The 18,701-nt window shown below is 40.3% G+C and overlaps 1 protein-coding gene across 5 annotated transcripts in view; it reads left to right on the forward strand.

Moving 5' to 3' along the window:
• The window catches only part of PEAK1 (pseudopodium enriched atypical kinase 1), a 114,840-nt gene that overhangs the window by 82,846 nt on the left and 13,293 nt on the right, over nt 1-18,701 (forward strand). For 4 of the 5 annotated variants that reach the window (XM_080626311.1, XM_080626312.1, XM_080626310.1 and 1 more), the window contains 3 exons: nt 4,269-4,385; nt 6,160-6,356; nt 14,952-15,700. In XM_080626311.1, coding sequence (XP_080482437.1) covers nt 4,269-4,385; nt 6,160-6,356; nt 14,952-15,700 — 1,063 coding nt within the window. The remainder of the gene's footprint in view (nt 1-4,268; nt 4,386-6,159; nt 6,357-14,951; nt 15,701-18,701) is intronic. The other variant, XM_080626314.1, reaches the window with a different exon arrangement.

Raw genomic sequence — 18,701 nt, forward strand, 5'->3', positions numbered from 1 at the left:
TCACCTTTATAGAGAGATCACTGTAGCACCTTTTTAGATTGAGATGTTTCCTAAAAGAAAACTGCAGAACAGCCTTCTGATTCTTTTCCTATCTTCATAGACCACAGCAGAGCTGAACTGAAACATCATTCAGCACTGGTTTTGATGCCAGTGCCTTTGTAAATCAAGGTACAACTGATTTGTGCACAGCCATTTCCATTTCAGTTATGTATTAAACTGAATAGCTTCCTTTCATAGCTACAAGTCAGCCATAACTTTCCTTTATAGGATCTTTGGGCCAGACTTGGATGAACTAAAGATAAAACTGTATGTTTACTGAAGTACTTCTTTCACATAGTCAGGTCTGCATATTGGTTCCATTCTGCTTTAGATAAGAAAGCATAAATTCGCAGCTAAAATTGGGATTTCCAATGTAATTCCTAAAAAGATGTGAACTGTGTCAAAAGCAGTGGAGCTCATAATCTATACATCTGAGTTCTGTTGTTCTGTAGCTGCAGAAGGTCACTACCCTGTTGTTGTATCTTGCTTCCAAAAGGGGTGAGATGCTTAAACATACTTTAAAAATTAGTTTTGAACATTTCTCTTATAAAGCATCACAGCTACACAGTACCTCAGCCATTGGCATTCTTCTAAGGCTATTTTTGTTAAAATAGCTCCTGGGTGTTTCACTGGACACTTTTCATGGGCTCTATATTTATCAGAGGACATAGATATCAAAGCTTTTGGAAATGCCTTGTTATCCTTCAAGTCTTACCCCAGTGCCACACTTGTAGGATGAAGTTCACCTTGAGTAACTTCCAGCCAGATTGCTGCTCCTGGAATGAACATAAATGTCAGTGATGGGAGAATCTTATAGAGAATTGGCCAAAAACTTGCACAGTTCCTGCCTGCCATGGGAGCATTTCAGGAGTAGAAGTGAATCTCAAGTGCTTTTTGTTGTGCTGCCTGCCTTGAAGTTGCTGACAACTGCTAGCACTGTTTGCTTTTCATTACAAATGTGATTTCTAGAATCCAAGCCAGGCATTGAATTTCCATATACAGGCAATGGAGAAAGACAGTTCCAGTGAGGTGATTTAGAGCACCAAGACTTAAAAGGTCCCAAATGGGTTATTTCTTCAGTGGGTTTTTTTAGCAGTTTCTTTTATGCCATTAAGTGTTATTTAAGGGGGGAAAAAAAGATAAAATAGGTGACTGGGGCTCATGGAGTGCCACAGTGCACATCATCTGTGGCCTTCTGAACCTGAGCAGTGTAAGGAATGGAGCTCTCCTGAGTCAGTGGGATAGGAGTCATGGCATTACTGTGAGTTCTCTGGGTGTCTAGAGGAATATGGATGTTGTAACAGATTACTCAGTAAAACCAACTGCAAGCATTGTTCTTCAAAACTGTACTCATATCTTAAGACCAAGATTGCATCCAGAGACAGGCAGGAATAACCACCACTGCCACATTCCACTTTCTCACTGTCATTGATCCAATCCTCCAGATTCCACAGCTGCTTGAGAACAAAATCTTGTAACTCACAGTAGGGCTCCATTCAAAACAAAGTCCTTCCCACTTTAGAGGGCCTCTTGTGTAAGTCTTAAGGTAAGGTTCTCACCTGAATCCAAAACACTTGAAGTGTAGCTTGCATAAATTTGTGAGGAGGATTCAAGGATGTTGTAGAACAACAGCAAAACCTTGCTCGAGCAAGGGGAGAAATTCCCAATGGAAACCTTCATGCGGAACTATCAGCTCCCCCATCTCCTCAAATCCATCTTGATTTGCTTTTCTCTAGATACTAGCAAGGTTTATTTACCTTAGCAGCACTCAGCAGTGCTTTTAAAAGGATTAACCATCTATCTTACATGGTTTCATCAATGAAAAGCTTGGGTGGGATTTTTCTCTAGTGCATCTCTCTGCTAACAGAAGTGAGAATCGTGCACATTCATTAAGCAAGAAGTTTAATAACGTTTTATGTGAATACCTGTGAACACCAAACACTGCTAAAGAACCAAGCAGAAGGGATTTTACCATTTATTATTTTAGAAGTTTAGATTAAGGAATGGTAAATCGTGTATTATTGTGCTTAACTCCTCCAATACAGCCTGGAAAATGGGAAGACTGAGAACTTAAAATGGATAAAGACAAATGTCTCTTTTAGAACGCACAGTTAATCTGTGGAACCCATTGCCATCAAGTTTCACTGACACTAAAGAGCTTAGCAGGATGTCTTTACTGGATTATCAAATGTACTGTCTTTATCCATGCAAACATCACTTTATACCAGATTTAAAACAAAATACGTAAATTCCCATACTTCAGGACTAATCCAACTTCTAAATCAATAAGAAATGAGAGTAAACTTGATGGCTTAGTTACTGCAGATTGTCATTTGAGAGGTTTCTTTCCCTTTCTTCTTACATGACTATTTCTGGCTAATTGGGGTGATGAGGAACTGAACTGCATGAGCCACTGCATACATACACCCATGTGTACTCTGAAACCTGGGCACTTGTGGCCTTTGCCTAGTGTTTCGCAGGAATGAAGTGGTCTCTGTTCTGGGTAGAAGTTCCTGTGTAAGGAGGCCTTGGCCGCCTTCAAGCCATGAACCTCTGCATTTTTCCTCAAGTATTACTCAGTCAATTTAGGCTTTATATTAGCTTTATTAGTTTAAAAGTGTTGGGCCTGAGGGGACCTCAAAGGGATCTCTTTGAAACTAACTATATCTAGAAATTACACAGATCTTTTTGTGTAGAACTGAGTCATCTTCCTTGTCAGGTCTCTCATCTCAAACTGTCTACTGCTTTGCTGATGTCCACTGGGGGAGGAGATCAGAGCCTCAGCTGGGTCGAAGGCCACATCAGCTTTCCTCTGTTTCTGTCACTAGTTTCTGCCACTTGGATTTATGTGCTGTCTTGCACGGAGCTGTACTCCCTCAGCTTGACCTCTAGATCTGACCCTAATTCAGGAATGCGCTCTCAGAATCACTTCTTATAAGTATTCTATTTTCTCTCTTCATACTCATTGCTGCTTATGAATCACGCAAATTGAGAAGGCGTGATCTGAATAGAGGAAAATACAGGTCACACAATAGCAGCGATTGCACTGTCCTCATGAAAATCAACACACTACTGCGCAGGCTGCTTTCTGGGTTCTTATTATTCCCCAAAGACCGAGGCAAGTTAGAGCACATCATCTTTTGGCTACCCTCCAAAAGCTGTGGAGGAGGAGAGCCTGAGGGAAGGAGTCAGGGGCATTTGTCCCCACAGAAGAAAACCACTTTTAAAACCATTTTGAGCTTATGTGCATGTGAGTGACAAGCATGTGAATTCAGTGGGATGTGAATCGGAAGGACGGTCATTTTTATGGCGAGCAGAGTTCTCCGAGGTAATTAATTTCCTATGAAGTTTAGGTTTGAAATAAAAAAGGGAAAAGAACAAGGCTTGGACAGAGGAGGCTGCACCCACTATGGTAAAAGCTAAATACGTGCTCTTATGCAAGGCATCAAAGAATCCATCCTGGCAAAATAGCTATAAATATCCCAAATAAGGAGATAGCTTTAAGTATCACTTGCTATCAACAAGCAGATACAAAGTTAGACAAAATCAGGCTTTAAGAGCTGTGATCTCAGAGAACTGCTTGTTTATCAGCTGCTCTACCTCTCTTGAAAACAGCTGCTTTTAACTGTTTAGGCTACTCCATGCAGCAAAAGCAATTGGGGATTTGGTTCCTGCAGCTTACAGAGTGAGGATGTTTTCCCCTTTTGTTCCTGCTGGGTTCTGTCGGCGCTGGTCACGGGGTGGCATTTTGCTCTTGGGTTGCTGCACCTTGTACGTATGCTGGATCTCTCCATCCTTTTTGTTCAGTTACAGGGAAGCTTTTCCGACAGATTTCATGGCCTGACACCCAAGTGCTGCAATTTAAAATGTATTAGATTCACACACTAAGGCTGGTTGGAATACAGACCTGAGATATTCACTTACTGTTACCAGCGGCTTAGTCAAAGTTCTTAAAACTCCTCTTGAAATTTGAACCTGCTTTTCCTTAACTAATTACCATGACTAAGACCATAGCTGTCATACCAGAACAGTGATGTAGCAGACTGTGAACTGTTTTCAACTCGGGAGGCAGTGGAAGAGTTAAGAAGGCAGGGCTGTAACTAACTGGTTTCCTGGGGCGCTTTGGCAAGTCCCTGGGACCAACCCCCTAAGGTAAACATTAAGGTGCAGTAGGTGTATCACTCTGTGCAGAGTTCAGCCCTGTTGCTTACAGCTTGCACAACTTGTAGCACATCAGAACACTGTGGGATCAATGGCTCGCCAGAGTTTCAAGACATGATTAAAAGACTCAAGAAGGCCCTGAAAGAATTTCCTTTAATGGGGAATTGTGTGAGTGAGTACAGTGGGTGAGTTGGTTTTTTTTTTCTTTCTTCCTTTCTAGCTGTTGGTTTACTTTGGCAAAACGCTTCTGAGCTTAGGTTTAGTGAATGTGCTTGCATGTGTCTGGTTTGGAGAATGAGTATGTTCTGTACCTCACCAATCGGTACTAAAAGCTTACTTGGAGATACGGTAACTCCTGGTTTGTGGCAATGACAGCACTGTAAAGCTATTAGAACCTAGCTTTTCCTAAAGGAAATACTCCTGTTGAGGAATGCAGGTATGTATCTGATTTGCAGCAACTACAAGCCTTTAGATGACTTTTTCATCATCTTGAGAGCCTTGTTACTGCTTTACTTTCATGTATGCTTTGCTCTGGAATTATGCGAGGTTAACTCTTTCTCGTGGATATATTTATGGCACATGGAATGTTCTTCACACCGTTCCTATGCATGGTACTAAAAACATACAAAAAAATTTATTCTAATTAAAGGTTACATTGTTTTGAACTTATGCCATTTTTTCCTATTTTACTAACAAGTTCTAATGAGCTTGGTTTGTATCAGCCTGCAGTTAGAATTCATGAGTCTGAGTAGAAACGGCATGTGCGCACTGCACCGTACATGGAGCCTTGTGTTATGCAAAGCACTGGCATGTTTTAATCTTTGCAGTCTGGGATTGCTAGAAGATTATGTACTGTGATTTTCAGTCGTTTGGCTTTGCCATAGAGAGACGTAAGCCTGTAATTTATGTAAAGTCTTTGAGGAAGTTTTAAATCTACCACACAAATTAATTATCTGCCCAGATATACGATGTGGTGCTCATCCTGAGAAGGAAGCGTTACTCCTATCCCTTGTGGAAGTCACGAGTACTTAAAATTCTTGCTTCTATTTGATTAGTGAACAGGACATTGAGGTTTGCCCTATAGTGAGTACTTCTTTCTGTGGGAGAGAGCATAAAGGCACAGAAATATTTTTGCTCCAACATGTTTTTGTGGCATATTATTGATAATTGCTGCTGTTTTCAGTAGGATTGGGGTTTTTAAATAAACCTGGATAGTTTTTAAAATACTGTCTATAATGCAATAAATATATCCATGGCAACTGATTGAATCCCTGATTTTTACACATTTTAAGTTTATAAGTCATCACAATTTGATTAAAACCTCATAGCTAAGAGCAAGCACAGAGGAACGTCTTCATTGCCTTTTGCAATTGGTCTAATGCAGATGGATTTTAATCCTGGAGAATTTTACATGGGAAATACATTACTGGCTTAGATAAGCTACTGGTCTGTTTCCCAAAGTCTCAATTCCCCAAGTCCTACCAGCACATGAAAATGTATCATTACAGTTTTATGCATTTATTAAGATTTCGCAGCCCCCTTGCTATACCTTGGTATCTTCGATTAAAGCAAGATCACTGATTGGTGAAAAGCACCTTAAATTCAGCTGTTGTCCTATGAGTCCTACATGTTTTATGCAGAATCATGCCTGCATATACAGGCACACGTATCTTGATTGTAGTTGACTGTAAAACATTTTATTACCCCTTTTGTATGAAAGGCATGAACCTTTCTTCCTGTTACTATTTCAGTGCTATTTCAGTCAAAAGGTGTTTCTTCTCATTAAGGAAAATTAATATTACAGGAAGTTGTTTCATAAAAGGAAGGGTGAAAACCGCTTTCCTACTTCACCAGTTCATTCCCTTTCCTGAAGACATTTAATGCCTCATCTGGTATTCTGCCAGTAAGATCTAGCACCAGGCTTTGGTCTCCAGGTGATTTTGTCTTGTTTCGTTTCAGTCAAGTGCCCGATGATACGACCCTGGAGGATTTGTCCCCTCGTGTTCCCAGGGCTGTGTTTGTGAAGCAGGACAATGGTGGCAGTGCCTCGGTCATACCAGTATCATCTCTCCGTGGCCCACAGGTGGAGGAAGAAAAGGAAGAAACTTCAAATTCTCCTGACTTAAATGCTTGCAGTGCTACCTACAGCAATTTAGGTAAGTGTGTTCTCAGAGAGGAACATTTATCTCAGATCTTACACACCTTTCTAGGGCATGAAGAGCCTTTGGAACAGCTCGATACACTTCCATAAGGTTAGTTTTTAAAGACAACCTTTTAAATATGAATTTAAATATTTAAAATAATATAAATTAATAATAAATTTGAATCTTAATTTAAATATTAATAGAAAACAGTTTTGTTGTCTCGTTCTGAGATACGCAACCAAGAAAATGAAGATTCGGCACACTTAAAGGTTTTCTTTCCCCTGATTTTAAAACTATCTTTTAATTGCTCTCAGTGATAAACATCTCGCATACTTTTAAAAGGCACATTGTTTGATCTGTTTGGAGGAGCTGTTATCAAAGGAGTTTAACACACAGAGCAGGGAGACTTTTAGGGCGCTTTATTTTAGAGCATCAATGACTTTAAAATATTTGTAGCCATCTTCTGTTTACTAAAACATTTCTCATCCCAGTCTGAGCATTTACTGTTGCTCCTTCAGAAAAGTTGAAGGTATGAATGTCCCGAAGGTGCTGCACGGTCTATGCGACTACCACTGAATTCCTGACATGTATTAAGAAGATACATGTATGCAAGGCTTCTCTGGGAAATTAGCGAGCAAGACAAATAAGCATCTCCTGAGATACACTGTCAGTATTATCAGCCTCATTTTGTAAAGCAATTTGATTTGAAGTACTGTGAAATCAGGAATACTCACAGCCATGTTTTCTAAAAGAACAAAAATCTCTCATTTATTATGTTCAAGAACATCTGAATACCAGTGTTTCTGTAATACTCCAACCCTGTATTATGTATTAAGCATCTGGACAACTTATTAAGCATTCGGACAAGAGTAATGTGACTGCACTGAGCTGGCTCACACAAACAGGGGGTTTGGCACGCCCACACAGGTTTGAGGGATCAAGGACTACATTTCAAAGCCTCAGGTGCATACATTCCTTAGACATTTAGTGACATTGCTGCATTTTTTTTCCCTGAAATGTGAATTAGTGGCCAACTTCTTAATGTGTTCTGCTACTTAAACATTCATTAGGTGTTGTTTATAAAGCACAAAGAGGAAAAATATCCTGCCCAAGAGTGCTGTTAACCTCTACCAGGGAAGAAAACTAGTATTTATATTTGTATGATGAATTATCGAAAGATCCAATGAATTGTTTTCATATATATATGATATACATATATATGTGTATCTGTATATTCTCTGAATTTAGGACATAGCTATGTTACAACAGAATCCAGTCAGTAAATCTAGCCACATCAAAACTATTTACAGCATGGTTAGCCCATGTCCTTAACCAGAGTGACGTGTAAAAGGATCAAGCTAAGATATCATTTAGTGTATGACATATCACTTATTCCTGATGGTGAGATTGCTGGTTTTTAGCCAGAGTGCTCATACAGCCCAGGAATTACTTGTATTTCATAGCCAAAGTAATGCTAGTGTGAATCTTCTGCTCAAATCTGTACTCAATTTAGCTCAGTTTTAGCAAGAGGTTACACCTGATGGCAGCCTCTTCACTGTACAGAATTAGACGTGCTTCTGTCGGTAGATCTCTGTCCTCCCCACGGCATCTCACAAACTGGGAGTAGCCAACTCACAGGAAAGGCAATAAAACACCATGAAACACTGGAACAGGTTGCCCAGGGAAGTTGTGGAGTCTCCTTCTGTGGAGAGAGGCAAAACCCAACTGGACATGGTCCTGGACACCCTGCTCCAGCTGTGACTCTGACTGAGCAGAGAAGGTTGGACCTGACCAGCTCAAGAAGTCCCTTCCAACCTAAATGCTTCACCTAAATCACTTCCATCAGTCCTTGTTTTTGGCAGTGTTTTCTCTGTGTAGAACTGTATAAAACTTGACCCTCAGCATTCTACTCAAAATCTCCTCCTCATCCTTGGTCGACTTTTCAGATTTGGTGTCACCAAAGTCAGTTTTAGGTTTGAAAGAGTTAAAGTAACTTCTAGGCTTGGCTTGGTCTGGCTTGGCAAGCTTGCTGCTTGTTGTTAAAAGCATTGCTACCCTAAATGGCACTGAGTTCTCTGGCTGCTGTTCAAACCTTTCTCTGGTTTATTCAAGCAGCCTCACTAATGCAGATAGCTATCAAGAGATTACTAGGTAGGGGCAGAGAATAATTCCTACTTGTTTGTATATCTTACATCACCAAGCAGCAAAATCATAGATTTTGTAGAATTGACAAATACAGATCTACATAACTAAAAGAAAGGGTAATACAAGAATTTACATCACATTTGATTCTTGCTTCAACTGCAGTTGTTTCTACAGTTACCTTTTTTATAGCTACATACTACAGCCTGTAGTTTGGAAAATATATTGTGACCATTTGAATTTGCAGCATATAATGCACAATATTCACTTTTTAAATACTGATATAATACATATTCTATGGGGGTTTTATTGAAAAGCAGACAATACCGTGTCGTTACCTTGATAAATGTCTAATCTGCAGTTGTGACACATCACATGAAATTTTATGAACAGAAATTATGGTGAGCTTTGGTAAACTTTCATCTGCACTCAGGTAGTAGTTTGTATTGGGTATTGCCCTCACATATAGCTGGTTTTGGCCTTCTCCTGTCCCATAGGAGTTGTTCCATCGTCAGTTTACAGTCCTGCCTGCAAAACCTGCAAGTGTGCCTGTAGTTATTTGTCAGGAAACAAAACTGCAGATGCCGAATTTGAGAGTAGCTCATGTGTAAAATCTGGGCTGTATTTGTTATTTCAGCAAACGTGTAACATCAGACATGTAGGAATTAAAAAAGAGAACATAAAATGCAAGCAGGCATTACAAAGATAGAGGATTCTTCTCTGGGAATCAGATACGGTGTGAAAGAGTTGGGGCTTTCAGGAAACCTGAGGTCCCACTATGATGATAAAAGAGCCCAGTGTGTTCTGGGTGTATAAACAAGAGGAGTTTAAGAAGAATGGTTAAAAAACACTGTACAGGCTCTAAAGAACAGTTTTGCAAATGCCTAGTATTGTGGCAGGCCCTTTATAAGGATTAATTGAAGAAGCTGAATCTGTTTAGCTTATCAAAGAAACAGTCTGGCTTGATCATGGTGTGGATGGATGCCCATGTGGTGAGCAGAACTGTGATGAGGGATACCTTTGGTATCAACAGCCAATGCATTTAAAACTCCAGTGGAATCTAGATGCAGAAACAAACGTTCAGATGTGCAAGGTCAGGCATGGCCGTTTCTTTTGTACAGTGTGCCCTTATTCTAACAAAAGTTAATTCAGGTAAGCCCTGTAGCTTATGGTAAGGAAGATAAGAGAAGGAAAATCCTTTCCTTTACAAATCTTTAATTTTTTCTGTCTTTGTTTGAATTTATTAAGGAAATAACTTGATTGAACTTGCATCGCTGTAAGTAGATTAAGATTCTCAGTATACTCGGGATAGTATTTCTATCATTCAAAAAAGAATAGGTTATTTTATTATCAGCTATTTTTCTCCTTACACCTAAAGAAAAGGTGAGAAAAAGAGGCTACGTTTCTAGGTTTTATGATTGTTGACATTGGAAAAAGTCCCAAACGACAGCATCTGCCATGGAGCATTGCCTCAGTCAGTAAGTTAGACAAGAGCAGTGTGCTTTAGTCAGGCTATAAATAAGGTAGTGAAATCATTGCTGACTAAAACTGACAGTTCAGTGACAGACAGTGATTACAGTATCAGTCTGAGGCATTTTGTATAATATATAATTAGTACAGGTAATATCTTTAACATGGTGTAATGGAGGGCAGGCAGCAAGACCTGACAAGTCACCAAGGCAGACAAGCTCTTGCATCTGGAGTTTTTATTTATCTCGTGCTTGCAGTCTGCCTCACTGTAGTTCTGTGCAGAGTCTCAGATTATTGGTAGGAAACTGGAGGTGCATCACGAATGTTACTTAACAAGTGATATCTCTCCTTTCTGTTACATATATTATCATCCTTAGAAGTGATACACATGCATTTCTTGGAATTGGGGCTGTGAAGTATGTTGGGAGCTTTTGCAGTGGTTGGAAGGTACTTCACACATTTGTGGGTTTTGTCATGGTTTGGTTATTTCTATCAGTCAGGGTATTAAGGATCAGTATAACCGATCTGCTGCTTATACAGAGAAATCTTTTCCAGGCTCTGTATTACAATAAAAATGCCGATTGCAAAGGATGATGAATATCCAAGTATAAGGGGAAGAGGGGAAAGTACTAGGACAAGGGTAGAGAGGGGGAATTTGTAAAGTGGAGGTGGCCAACCTGTGGATTTTGCTTAGTGAATACTTTAATCAGCTTTTCACAACTGGACTTTGTAAGGTGAAATGGGGATGTACTGACATGAGAACTACAGGGACATCCCACTCCATTCCTGGCTGTGGGGAGGACCGAGTCAGCAGAGGCTGCCAAAGTAAATGCTGGTGGACCGCTCTGAGATCCAGCTGTGTGATTAGTGCAGCCCTGTCTTGCAGTGGGTTTCCTGCAGACATCTAAAAGCCACCTGAAATTCCTCTTTCTTGCTCATCTCTACTGTAGAGTCCACAGTTTTGACTTTAGTTCAGTCGGGGTTTTCATATGTGTGGCCTTGGAATATTGGTTATCCATGTTGTCCATGCATTATTATTACGTTTTTGTTGTCCTTAGCAATGTAAAATGAGGAGGTTTTGTCAAAGTGATGTGTTAAGTTTGAGAATGGCAGAGGTGAGAGTTATTTTGGCCATTTTAGCCCTCTGGGTCTTGTTCATTCCTCTAAATCCTTGCACTGGGGGATTAGAGATTAAGTAGTACTATAATGATCACTAAAATTGAGACCCGAGTTAGCAATCATGGCAGTCATTTAGTGACTACTGTGAATGCTAGAGTGTTGTTTTCAGCTCTGTTTTCTAAGTCACATCTTCCCACAAGGGATGTTATCCTTGGATGAGAGATGGTAATGGCATATAATCAGAAAACCACTTTCAGGAATCAAGGGGAATGTAGGATATATTACCATGTCAAGAGTAAAATGAGTTTGGAGAAAGTACAGCAGCAGCCTGCTGTCATTGGTGTATTGGCCTAACATATGTTTTGTAGAGCAATATATATCTCAGGAATAGTTCTGATCAAGGCAGGCTGGAAGCATGCAGCGTGTCACCCACTTGGCTTGCCTGATTCACCATTAGTTGTCTTCCCAATTAAAGAAGCATTTTACTTCACAGTTCTGAATCTTCCTGACAATGTATACAGCTGATCTGGTCTAAGCAAAACACATGGATGGACTGTCAAGAAATCTAAACAATACTTATGCCATTTCTCTAAGAAAAACATGCTCATGGAATATAAGCGTGAATTAAACCTGAGCTCAGTGTGTCAGACTGAATAGGTTCATGAACGAACACAAGCAGGTTGCAATGCGAAGTCTGATGATAAACCAGTCACCCCCAAAAATAAAATCTAATGCTTTAGGACTGATTTAGTTGGAGTTTCAGAGCTCTGCGTGATACCTGGATAGAGAGAGTCTGTAATAGAAGATGTTGCCAAACTGTAGAATTACTTAAATCTCTCTAGAAAGATGCTGTCTATAAAGAGTTCATTTTTTTTTTCTGTCTTTGAGCGGTCTGGAAGCCACTTTAAATGGCTCTAAGTGGTACCCTAATATTGTGCCTGTTCCACCTTTTCATTTGCCTTCCAAGTGTACCTCGGGCTGCACCTTGTAATGTTGGAGTGTCTGTGCAGTAGGTATGGAAATGATGGGGTTTCGGCATTGCAATGGGAGAAGGAGGTGACAAGCAAGTAAGAGAAGCAAATGCTCTGCCAGGAACTGTGTGCAAAATAACATTCTTGTGCCTTTGGCAGGGACAAAGTTTAAGACAGCCATTTCTTTTTGCTAGACAATGAATTTCAAATGTGGAACGTGCAGTATCATGCCATGCCTAGGGAAAGCTGAGATGGAAAGAATAGGCCATTGGGCATGAAAGAAATGTACAGCATTAAGAACTCAGCATAAAAACAGTTCACATGTGAAGCTTTTCAAACACATACTACAGATGGATAGATTGCAATATGGAAAATTAGTTCTTGTGGGGAGAAAGGATACTGTAACATGACATGTTTTACAAACTCGTTTTCCTCAGCTGAAAATACTTGGAAAAGTAACTACATAATGACTTGCACATGCAGTTCTCTGCATTCTGCCACCCCCACCAGACATCTGCAAAGACAACTTCTGGTTATGAAAACCACCTTCAATTTTGATGTCACAGTTCCAACAGCTATGCAAAAGTCACTGGGTGCAGTTGCAACACCCCTTTCTGTATGAAAGGCTTTTGGAGGACAGAGCCATTAAAGCAGATGGAAAATAAGGGAATAAAAAAGAAACACTGCTGTAAATCTTACCTTTGTTGGAGAGAGCTTGTGCTGCTACTGCTTGAGATGTGCATCTTGCTGTTTCGCTCTAGCATCTGTGCAGTCCTTGGATGAGCAAGTCACAGAAGCAACATGTATTGGGAAACTGCCTCCTGAAATAAGAAGCACTTAGGCTATTTTAGCATAGTGGGGAAGAGGGTAAGAATGAGAAAATGGGCAAGGGATCTTTAACACAGAATATTGCCAGGGGTACAAGTACATAGGTCACAGATTTTGCAACAGTAAGCAATTGTGGAAGACAACACATGTTTGGGTGAGCAAGAAAGTTGAATATGAAGTGTGAGTCAACTTGTCTCAGGATTAAGCAAAAGCCTGTGGCATCTTGCGGTGTGTTTGGCATGCAGACATCAATTCTGCTTTTGACTCTGAATCGTGCCACTCTGTAGAAAGTAACTTTGTGATAAGAGTTCCTGCACTGCTCAGCTGGCCCCAGTGGTAGATGCTGCAGCATCTCAAATGGTGAGAGGAGGATCTGCTCTTAGAGCATGCTCACTGCAATAGCAAGATCAGAAAGGAGCAGTAGAGGGTCCCCTGACTGCTAAATTTTTTTAAGCCACTTTAGAATGGCTTGGAAGGGACCTTAAGATAAAATCTAGTTCCACCCCCCCCGTCATGTGCAGGTTTAGCACAATATCCATGCATATCACAAAGTCCATAAGGCTCTTCTGAGGGTTTCTTGAGCTTAAACAAAATATAGAGATAGAGCTTCCATTTGTGATGCCGTCTCTTCTAGGATGATTGAAAAGAGATTGAATGTTAAGAATTCAAGAGCCAATGCTGTTCTGTTTGTGGATACATATAACAACACAGCCCTCCCTGATCTTCTGAATCTAGGAAGTCCTTTTCAGCGTTCTAACCCAGTGTTCCAGGGTTTTGTGCATCCTGGCCAAGAGGATCTTAAATTCTATAGTATTCAATAAAGCTGTAACAACCTATCTTCCAGTGGAAAGGAAGCTATTGGGTTTTCTTGTCATGGACAGCAAAGTCATTTATTACTAATTATGGACCAAAGTGATGTAATTCCAATCTGAATCTGAGATCCCCCCAGTTAGGTTCAGCGTTCCAGTTCAGTCCGTTCTTTACGAAGACTTGGTGGACTTGGCATTGCTGGGTTAATGGTTGGACTCCATGATCTTAAAGGTCATTTCCAGCCTGAATGATTTTATGATTCAGCAGATATTATAAAGAGTCACATAGCCACAGTGTCTTTCTGCTTGCTGCTCCCTTATTAGAAAGATGCTCAGCTGCAGTTATACAGAGCACCCACTTCATGGCTGCTTGTTGCAACTGTAAGAATTGGCTTCCTACTTTGCCACAATAGTCAATGAACCTCACAGGAGCAGTAGAAAATGTAGAGAATAATTTCTCTGAAAGTAATGGTTGATTATTAAGAGTGGAAAAATCTCATTTTTATATGAATAGCAAGTGCTTAATTGTCCCAGAGCAGCCAGTTGGTCATTTGTATTGTCTGTTTAGTGGGTTTTATTCTCTATTATATTAGAGTAATTTATTTATTCTTTATTTCCAAGGACTCTGGCAGTTACAAAACATAATTGTCCTATCTAAAAGCCATCCAAAACACATGACTGGAAGTTTATCTTCCCTAGAAGCACACAAATGTTTGAAACCAGTCTGTCAGTGCAAATCCTGTGCTTTTGTGTCTAGACCTGCCATTTGGAATCTCAAAGAAATAGTACACAGAGCCACTCAGCAGCATCCACCCCTAGATTTAGCACATTTGAATAGGAAGTAAGGAGGAATATTACACTTGATTGACTGGAGAAGGAATTACAGGGGTCTGGCTGTAATTACTGACACTGGAATTTTGCCCAAGTGCCAAAATGGATGTTTGGGTTTTGCTTACACTTTTTGTCATTAGTCCTATGGGGTAAAATGCCAGCATTGCTGGCACTGAAGCCAATTTGAATGGTCATGGCCATGGTCAAATTAAAGACTGACTGTATGTGACAATATATATATATATATGTGATTGTGTCATTTTGATCTCTCATGAGTTCATCTTTTCAGGTATAGATTTAGGTTTTCTTCAAATCTTGGGGGTGTCCTATTCACATTTTATTTTTTTTTTGCCCTAAAATTCTTTGTAGAGCACAAATATGAGCAGCAGACGCACAGTGCTTTAATCTTCTATTACCATTATCTTCTTATTACACAGGACAGTCCAGAGCAGCCATGATACCTCCGAAACAGCCGAGGCAGCCGAAGGGAGCTTTGGATGATGCCATTGCCTTTGGAGGACTAGTAGACCAGGAGACAATGAACATCCTACAGCCAACGCCACCTCCACTGCCAAAGAAAACCATTTTGAGAGCTAACACAGAGCCGACTCCCAGAGATCTCCAGAAGCAGGCTCTGGAGAACAACCTGTGCATTGTGGCCAATCCCACCTACGATATTGACACCAACTGGGAAGCAAGCAGCGCCTGCTCTTCTGTCAGCCTGGAGCTCAAGATACTGGACAATGAGTCAGGAGATTCCTTGGACAGGCCTACAGAAAAGCTAAGAGCAACCACCTCAGCAACTAACAGTGTTTCCAGCCTAACCACTATCAGTATTAAGGACCGGTGTTCCAATAGCATGGAGTCTCTAACAGGGAGGCGCATCTCGCACACGAAGCAGGGCAAAGGTGTCCAGAAGCCGCAGAGACAAGCACTTTATCGAGGAATTGAAAACCGGGAGGAGGTGGTCGGTAAGATCCGAAGCCTTCACGCTGATTCACTGAAGAAGCTGGCACTTAAATGTGAAGACTTGTTCATGGCCGGCCAGAAGGACCAGCTGCGGTTCGGGGTGGACAGCTGGTCGGATTTCAGGCTGACCAGTGACAAGCCGTGCTGCGAGGCAGGCGATGCAGTTTACTACCCAGCTTCTTACGCAAAAGATCCTCTCAACAATTATGCAGTAAAGGTAAGAGGGGCTTGAAAAACAGTAACCCTCCACATCAGGGACAAAATAATCTGCAACACAGCCAGTAGCGATAAGCCCTATGAGTATACGTGCATGGTTCTTGCAGCACCGCTGTATGAAAAGTCAGGTTTCCACGTCACAGGCCCTTCCTTCTCACAAGGAGCCTGGGTTGCATTCCTCTGTTCTTATTGCAGCTCCAAAGTCACTAAAGCAAAATCAACACAACTCAGTCTTTACCGTGATCAGTGTTTAATTAAATACTGAAGAAAAAGCTGTATTATTTTAATATGTGTCAGCAGCTTTTTGGAAGCTTGCAATGCATAATCCTTCGGTTCATCTGCATGCAGACCATACTAAAACATCTCTCTTAGGAAAGATTTCAAAGTTCTCAGTTTTCAGAGCCATGTAATTTTAAATGTACCGTCTAGGCTAATATATCTTTATGCTCCCATACAAGGGAGTTATCAGTGTTAATCATCAGCCTTCCAGAAGCTCTGTCAAGCCATCAGTGTTTTCTTATGAGCTATACTAAGAAAAGTGGAACTGTCAGTGTTTTGTGGCCTTTTACTATTCAATTGATTTGGGTCTAGTTTAGTCTTCAGCTAACACGTAACAGAAAGAAGATTTACTAGATTTACTTCTTATCTCTAAATGAATAGTTGGCAGTTGTCTCACCAAGTGTTGTTACTTTATGGTCTTTTATATAGGTTGTTCGTTCTGAGAGCTGTATCTCTACAGTTCTCAATGCTTATCTGGTAGGATGATAGTAAGAAAGACAGCTGAGACTCAGCCCTATCAGGCTTCCTGTATGACCTTGAGTAAATCATTGAATGTTTGACTCCTCCTTGTTGAAACTTGAGATAAAACATTTATTACCCAGCATAGATAGGTGTGTGAGGCCCAATCGATTATTGCTTGTAGAGAATGTTGACATTCTCAGAAGGGTGTGCTTTAAAGGAACAAAATGTTATCACTCCTGCATCATCATTTACAGGAAAGATAAAATAGAAAAGGTAAGATTGGTACAACTGATACATTCTCCTGAGACCTGAAAAGGCATCTTCCTAGGGCAGGTTTGTTGGCATAACCATTTATATTTCTTTAATCATCAAGGAGCTCTTTTTGATAAGATGTGCAATGAAATATGCGTGTCTTGTGGATGCCACATCCAGTGGTACAAGATGGCTCAGAACCAGACCATGAATGTATCTGGCAATCTGCTCTGGCTGCAGAATCAGCAGTCTGGCAGTACTCGGTTTGGAGGTTTTTGGTTTCAGTAGAATAACGCAAAAGTGGTTGCTGCTAGGACCCAAGGTGGTATTTTTCTATATATTCAGGTCTGGATTATCACTAATGTGATTCCTCTTTGCACAGTATGGATGTGCCCTTAAAGTATTCTGTGATAGGCAAGTCCTATGTTGTTGTTTTCTTATCTGCTGTTCTCCTAAATCTGTTGTAGAAAGCTTGAAGAAAGAACAGCAAACTAGCATGGTCAAATATGTGCTTTTTCTATATCTCCTCATTCAGATGTCTTAAAAGTAGTTTTCAGACTAACAAAATTAACTGCCGTGTAATAGGTGTGATGGCCTTGAGAGTGAGCAAAGGATCCACAAAATACCCTTGAGCTGGAGGTCACCATGAGCTGTTGTGCTGTTACAATGAGAGGAAGCTACTCTTGAAAATCCCCTCCCTATTGCTCAATGTGATCTATGAAGATACGGCCTCATCTTAACATTTGCCCCAAGCTGATCTTTGACTCTAAGTCAAAGATCCAGGAGCAGATTTGTACAAAATCTCGTGACAACAGATTGCTATTTTGTTACACAGAGATTTGGGAATTTAGCTTTAACAGATACACCAGTCTGATCATCGTGGGTGTTTTCTGAGTGAGTCAAATTACGTAGCGGAGTATCTCCGACAAATAAGCTATGTGTTCCTGCCTTTTTAAATCCCTCATCCCCCCAAAAAATATGGCAAAAATAGTGAGATTAAAATTACCGGCCTGTTGAATCCAAAATGTAGCCTTCCTGTTGGTTTTTATCAAGTCTTAGAAATACACTTTGAAAGTGTATATGGAGGCACACTGTAAATTTCTGTAGCTCCTTGGAGTTCTATAGAACAAGCCAAGCAACAAGTCAGACACTTCTTAAATTCTATGACTTTAATCTTAGATTTGAGGGAAAAAATGTGACAATGGAATTTCTGAATTCCTATTCCCTTTGTAGAAAACAAGAGATTCACCCCAAAGAGTGTTAAGTCTTAATACACAAGTAAAAAAAACCAAATCACATTTTCAGATTGTATCTCCAAAAGTAGAATTACAAAAGCTCTGTTAAAAGTTAAGCTTTCACTATTTGCCTACTGCTGAACTAAATGAAGCAGAATGAACCTTTGCTGCAGATGCATGTACCAGTGCACCTTTATATTTTGGTGGTATCACCAAAGATGCTCTGATAAACTTGGTGAAGGGCACAACTTGTTCTGTCAAACATTGTTTGAAGGGGTGTGTTGTTTCAAAGCATTGTTATGCTTTTTGCTTCACTCTCACCTAATCATCATCATCATGCCAGTAAACATCCTGTGCCAAAAATGTTGCAGGAAGTCATGTGGAAATTATTTTGACTGAAACATAAGTGAAACCAGTAAATAAGTCAGAAAACGTATTTTCCAAATGGAAAAACCAGAAGTTCCCGTACAGGAAAGGTTTCCATAAAATTCTAGTCCCTGAAGTATTTTTCCTTCACTAACTGCAGTACCACTAAGGTAGATCTGGGGCAATATGGGTAAACATTCACCTGAAACCACAGTCTTATCAGTAATTCCAAATATGTAGCAGAAAGGTTGCATTAAAGTGAAAGCAGCAGAGAGCACAAGCTTTTGTACAAAGTGGACTGGATTAGTTTAATTCTTAGTATCTGTACAGAGATCGAATAAGGCAGTGATATGACATATCTTTTTTATTGGGGAAAATAAAGATTACCTTGTCTGTTACTCATTCTGA

The sequence above is a fragment of the Psittacula echo genome (genome assembly GCF_963264785.1).
Source record: "Psittacula echo genome assembly, chromosome: 10".
In the NCBI taxonomy this organism is placed as follows: domain Eukaryota; kingdom Metazoa; phylum Chordata; class Aves; order Psittaciformes; family Psittacidae; genus Psittacula; species Psittacula echo.